Raw genomic sequence first — 6,827 nt, forward strand, 5'->3', positions numbered from 1 at the left:
CTACACACCATAGATTAAGGTGTGGAGCTCTGCTGTACCTCGAGTGTTAATGCAATTACTATTGTTCTTCTATTCAATTCCGCTTGTTCTTGTTCTAAGATATCACTTGTTCTTCAACTTGATGAATGTGATGATCCGTGACACTCATCATCATTCTCACCTATGAACGTGTGACTGACAACCACCTCCGTTCTACCTTCGATTGGGTGAATATCTCTTGGATTCCTGATACACGATGCATGGTTGATCGCCTGACAACCGAGCGCTCGTCTGACAAACGAGCCAGCCATTCCGTGAGATCAGAGTCTTCGTGGTATAGGCTAGAACTAATGGCGGCATTCAAGAGAATCCGGAAGGTCTAACCTTGTCTGTGGTATTCTGAGTAGGATTCAATGATTGAATGACTGTGACGTGCTTCAAACTCCTGAGGGCGGCGCGTTAGTGACAGACGCAAAAGAATCACTGGATTCTATTGCGGCCTGATCGAGAACCGACAGATGGATAGCCGTGCCGTGACAGGGTGCGTTGAACATTTCCACTGAGAGGATGGGAGGTAGCTACTGACAACGGTGAAACCCTTGCTTAAGCTTGCCATGGAAAGGAGTAAGAAGGATTGGATGAAGACAGTAGAAAAGCAGAGAGACGGAAGGGACCAGCATCTTCATGCGCTTATCTGAAATTCCTACCAATGAATTACATAAGTATCTCTATCTTTATCTTTATGTTTTATGCGTTTATCACCATACCCATTTGAGTTTGCCTGACTAAGATTTACAAGGTGACCATAGCTTGCTTCATACCAACAATCTCTGTGGGATCGACCCTTACTCGCGTAAGGTTTATTACTTGGACGACCCAGTACACTTGCTGGTTAGTTGTGCGAAGTTGTAGTGATCACAATTTCGTCCACCAGCAATCGATTTATCACTTGATCCAGGTGTTTAAGTATGAGATCATATTCCTCCTTGATGGCTTCTTTTCTATGATAGCTCCCTTCAACTACTCCTTCATCTGCAAAGGTCTCTACTACCTTCACCTTTAGTGCCTCCTCTAGCTCCTTATGAAGTATGGATTCGCGAAGATGATCCTCTCTCTCTTATTTCATGTCAATAGTATCATTGGGATCATGTTGCTCTTGGGTTGATGGATGTGGGTGCTCATCCATGGATGGTGGTGATGGGATGGGTGGATCATTATGTGGTTGAGATGGAAGTGCATTGGAGCTTGAGGGTTGAATATTAGGGGTAGAGAGTTGGTCCATGTGGGATATAAGTGCTTGAAGAGTAGAGGTGAGACTAGTTGGTGCACGAAATTGCAATCACACTTTTGCAATCCCGCACAACTAACCAGCAAGTGCACTGGGTCGTCCAAGTAATACCTTACGTGAGTAAGGGTCGATCCCACGGAGATTGTCGGCTTGAAGCAAGCTATGGTTATCTTGTAAATCTTAGTCAGGATATCAGAAATTATCAGGATTGATTGTGAAAAGCAAAAGATCATGAAGTAAATACTTGTTTTGCAGTAATGGAGAATAGGTTGGGGTTTTGGAGATGCTCCATCCTCTAAATCTCTGCTTTCCTACTGTCTTCTTCTTCAAGCACGCAAGGCTCCTTCCAAGGCAAGCTGTATGTAGGGTTTCACCGTTGTCAATGGCTACCTCCCATCCTCTCAGTGGAAATGTTCAACGCACCCTGTCACGGCACGGCTATCCATCTGTCGGTTCTTAATCAGGCCGGAATAGAATCCAATGATTCTTTTGCGTCTGTCACTAACGCCCTGCCTTCAGGAGTTTGAAGCTCGTCATAGTCATTCAATCATTGAATCCTACTCAGAATACCACAGACAAGGTTTAGACCTTCCGGATTCTCTTGAATGCCGCCATCAGTTCTAGCTTATACCACGAAGATTCCGATTAAAGAATCCAAGAGATATCTACTTAATCTAAGGTAGAACGGAGGTGGTTGTCAGGCACACGTTCATAGTTGAGAATGATGATGATTGTCACGGATCATCACATTCATCCGGGTTAAGAACAAGTATTATCTTAGAATGGAAGCAAGGATGATTGAATGAGAAACAGTAGTAATTGCATTAATCCATCAAGACACAGCAGAGCTCCTCACCCCCAACCATGGGGTTTAGAGACTCATGCTGTGGAAGGTACACAAAGAAACGTGTAAAGTGTCATAAGGTACAGATAGAATGTCAAAAGATCCTATTAATAGTAAACTAGTAACCTAGGGTATACAGAAATGAGTAAATGACGTAAAAATCCACTTCTGGGTCCACTTGGTGTGTGCTTGGGCTGAGCAATGAAGCATTTTCGTGTAGAGACCTTTTCTGGAGTTAAACGCCAGCTTTCATGCCAGTTTGGGCGTTTAACTCCAAGTTTCATGCCAGTTCCAGCGTTAAACGCTGGAATTTCTGAGGCTGATTTGCCACGCCGGTTTGGGCCATCAAATCTTGGGCAAAGTATGGACTATCATATATTGCTGGAAAGCCCAGGATGTCTACTTTCCAACGCCGTTGAGAGCGCGCCAATTGGGCTTTTGTAGCTCCAGAAAATCCACTTCGAGTGCAGGGAGGTCAGAATCCAACAGCATCTGCAGTCCTTTTCAGTCTCTGAATCAGATTTTTGCTCAAAACCCTCAATTTCAGCCAGAAAATACCTGAAATTACAGAAAAACACACAAACTCATAGTAAAGTCCAGAAAGGTGAATTTTAACTAAAAACTAATAAAAATATACTAAAAACTAACTAGATTATACTAAAAACATACTAAAAACAATGCCAAAAAGCATATAAATTATCCGCTCATCACTAGTGATAGAGGCAAGTGTGCTCTCCATGGAGGTTTGAGATGGATAGGAGGGTTCATTTTTTTGGAAAACAGGTCCATAATATGGAGGTGGTTCTTTTTGATAAGGATATGGAGATGGTGAATATTGAGGTGGTGGTTTTGGGTATGGTTCATATGGTGGTTGGTGTGGTGGATAAGGATTATGGTCATCAGGAGGTGAATAGTGGAAAGGGGCTTGTGAGTGTGGTGGTTCAAAGCTATGTTGAGGAGGTGGTTCATCGGCATATGATGGGGCTTGTTGGTAACTACAAGGGGGTCCACCATATCTATCATCCTGGTATGCATTGCAGAGTGGTCTTCATCCATGATATCTTGGAAGGTGTTGTTGCCTAAAGGGTTGATCAGATCCTCTTGGCTCCATCCATCTTTGATTGCTTAGACCTTGATGCATATTCCTGTTATAGCTTCCTCTTCCTGCGACATAGTTGTAACCAGACTCATAGCCAAAGGGGTGAGAATTCATAGTAGTAGGAGAAAATAAAAACAAAAACTAACAAAAAGAAAATATTTTGAAAAAAAAATATGATTTTTGAAAAAAGATAAGATAACATTTTGAAAAAGATATGATTTTTGAAAAAAAAATGATAAGATAAAAAATTTTAAAATAAAAATCTGAATTTTTTAAAAAAAAAATATTTACAATAACCAATAATAAGGCACACGTTTGCAATTCCCCGACAACGGCGCTATTTTGAAGAGAGAACTTTTGCGTGGTCTAGATTCAGAATAAATTCTCGTTGCAAGTATAGCTTCTAAACTAACAAAAGTCCTTTCTTACAAACGTTTTGGTTGTCACAAGTGACAAACCCCTGATAAAATTGATAACCGAAGTATTTAAACCTCGGGTCGTCTTCTCAAGGAATTGCAGGGAGGTATGTTCTTATTATTGGTTATGAGTCTTGTAAATTGGGGGTTTTGAAAGTAAGGAACAAGTATGTTAAATGATAGGAAAAATAAAATAGTAATAATAAAATAAACTCTTGGCAAGGTATTAGAATTGGAATTCCTATCCTAGTTATCCTTATCAGGTGTGATGAGAATTGGATTTTAATCCCACTTAGTTATCCTTTATTAAACAAAAGAATGTCAAGTAGACTAATTAGCTTGATCCTCAAGTCCTAGTCAATCTCTGTGGGAGGACTAGCTTAAGAGCGATCTAGATCAATTAGAATCTGCCAATTTCAACCACTGCTGAGTTTGACAACTCAAGTGTTACAATTACCTAACCAAAGCCAAAAGGGAGAAAAATCTAAATTATTTATATAAATAAAAGAAAACAATCATGAGTCTGAAAATACTTCAAATTGTATTAGTTAAGAAAATCATAACATGAATGGTTCATTAGCCAATTTGGCAACATAAGTCATTAATAAATAAAAGCATTAAAGTATCTCAAAGTAGAAGAGAAGTCAAAATAAAAGAATATTGAACCTGGAGCTCAGAAGGATTGTAAGTTGAAATAATAATAAATCCTAAATCCTTTAAGAGGAATCCTAATCCTAAATCCTAAGAGAGAGGAGAGAACCTCTCACTCTAAAAGCTACATTTAAATTTTGAAAAATGTATTATGAGTTGTCTCTGAATTGTCCCCTTCATTCCTCTACTTTGCAGCCTTTAATTTGTGTTTTCTGGGCTTGAAACTGGCCGGAAATAGCCCAGGATTCGCTGGAAACGAATTCTGCCACGCTGATTTTTGCAAATGCGATGCATCCGCGTGTAGCACGCATTCGCATCGCCTAACTGTACGGACACTACAGCGAATTATATATCAAATCGAAGCCCCAGACGTTAGCTTTCCAACACAATTGGAACCGCATCATTTTGATTTCTGTAGCTCAAGTTATGATTATTTTAGTGCGAAAGGGTCAGGCTGACAGCTTTGCAGTTCCTTCAACTTCTTGTATTCCTTCCACTTTTGTATGCTTTCTTTCCATCCTCTAAGTCATTCCTGCCCTGTAATCCCTGAAATCAATTAACACACATATCAAGGAATCTAATGGTAATAAGAGAAGATTAAATAAAAGAAAATAAAAGCCAAAGAAGCATGTTTTCAATCATAGCACAAATTCTGGGAAGGAATTGTAAAACATGCAAATCATATGAATAAATGTATGAAAGATTGATAAAATCCACTTAATTAAGCATAAGATAAACCATAAAATAGTGGTTTATTAGTATCTTATAGATAAGAAATATAAAGTTGAAAGGTAGGATTAAAATTTAGATAAGGAAATAAAACCTAGCGAGTTAAACATGGTGATATGATCATGTAGTATGCCATCTAATAATAGCCTAGAACTTTTTTCCCAAATGGCTTTAGGTCGTACCATTGTGTTTGATCACAAAAGTGTTGCAAAAAGTTTGCGCACATAGTTTCTAGATCCCGAGTGACTTGCTTCTTCAATTGCGTCAATATATTCTTGATCATCATCTAATAAACCTCGTGCATAACACACATCTCTAAATGAAAAGTAGATGACACCATTGTATATATTAATATCTTGATAACTTATTGGACCTCTTACAATATTCAATAGCATTCTAAGATAGTATAATTCACTGGATGATGGTGGGACAAAGAATAATCTACCAATTACTTGAGCACTTTTTCTTGGTTCCCAAGTTCTGATGCTTTGTTTCCAAACAAAATGAGTTGGCAAGTCATTATAAGTTAATTGTCTGGCTAATTCATAAGTTGCATTTGCTTTGAACCATGCTATGAACATTGCTTCTTGGATTGTTGCTTTGTTTATCGTGGTTTGCAATGTGTCGTTATCTTCAAATAGAACCGTCTGCTCATCAGGCAAGTGAAAACTCAGCCGTTCAACTGATGGTTCCCTATAATGTATATCATATGCAAATATTCTCCAAGCAGATTCACATGGAGAGATGTACCAACAATCATAAAACATTTTTATTTCATCAACAATGAAATTAGCACGATCAACTATTGAATTTGAATAGAAAGATGTTGTTACTCTATCATTTCCTTTGTTAATGTACTTGAATAGATACTTGATTGAACGTGATTGATTGCACCACTCAACATTTATATGAGCACCATATTTTAACAATAGGAATCTATTATGAGGCACAACATAACGATTATCCAACTAAATACCTGAAACCTCAATGGTTATGTTATCATCTTGACGCCTATATACTGGATATCCATTCTGATCAATGGTAGTAAAATCAATAATATTTTTTTGGAAAATGACGAATGCATTGACCATTTTTCATGCAAGGGGAGTTTTTCTTTGCAAGCCCACATGGCCCATGTACCATAAAATGCTTAACTGGTTCATAATAATTTGGATCATGTAATGGATCTGTGGTGCATGAAATTGTGATCTCTAATAATGGCATTCAACTTGGTATGTGTGTTTATAACTCAGCACTTTCTTCACAACTTCGCACAACTAACCAGCAAGTGAACTGGGTCGTCCAAGTAATAAACCTTACGTGAGTAAGGGTCGATCCCACGGAGATTGTTGGTATGAAGCAAGCTATGGTCATCTTGTAAATCTCAGTTAGGCGAATAATAAATAAGTATGGAGTTTTCGAATAATAATAATAATTAAACATAAAATAAAGATAGATTTACTCATGTAATTCAATGGTGAGAATTTCATATAAGCGTATGAAGATGCTGTGCTCCTTTTGAATCTCTGCTTTCCTACTGCCTTTATCCAATCCTTCTTACTCCTTTCCATGGCAAGCTGTATGTAGGGCATCACCATTGTCAATGGCTACATCCCATCCTCTCAGTGAAAATGGTCCAAATGCTCTGTCACAGCATGGCTAATCATCTGTCGGTTCTCGATCATGTCAGAATAGAATCTATTGATTCTTTTGCGCTTATCATCACGCCCAACAATCGCGAGTTTGAAGCTCGTCACAGTCACTCAATCCCTGAATCCTAATTGGAATACCACAGACAAGGTTTAGACTTTCCGAATTCTC

The 6,827-nt window shown here is 38.5% G+C and overlaps 1 protein-coding gene across 1 annotated transcript; it reads right to left on the reverse strand.

Moving 5' to 3' along the window:
* Positions 1 to 5,200: 5,200 nt before the first annotated feature.
* On the reverse strand, positions 5,201 to 6,097 carry LOC140184167 (uncharacterized). Its single transcript, XM_072234462.1, has 2 exons — positions 5,983 to 6,097; positions 5,201 to 5,808 (listed from the first exon to the last, which is right to left on the reverse strand). Exons 1-2 carry the CDS (start codon positions 6,095 to 6,097, stop codon positions 5,201 to 5,203), a joined length of 723 nt encoding a protein of 240 aa, XP_072090563.1.
* Between the last annotated feature and the right edge of the window lie 730 nt (positions 6,098 to 6,827).

This window comes from Arachis hypogaea, chromosome 4, assembly GCF_003086295.3.
Source record: "Arachis hypogaea cultivar Tifrunner chromosome 4, arahy.Tifrunner.gnm2.J5K5, whole genome shotgun sequence".
Taxonomy (NCBI): domain Eukaryota; kingdom Viridiplantae; phylum Streptophyta; class Magnoliopsida; order Fabales; family Fabaceae; genus Arachis; species Arachis hypogaea.

What these genes read in the sequence shown, in the direction of transcription:
- LOC140184167 (XM_072234462.1), bottom strand. Translation starts at nt 6,097, where the DNA reads ATGGTCAATGCATTCGTCATTTTCCAAAAAAATATTATTGATTTTACT. An exon ending in CATAACCATTGAGGTTTCAG is followed by an intron (nt 5,809 to 5,982) that starts GTATTTAGTTGG and finishes CAAATTCAATAG; the next exon opens with TTGATCGTGCTAATTTCATT.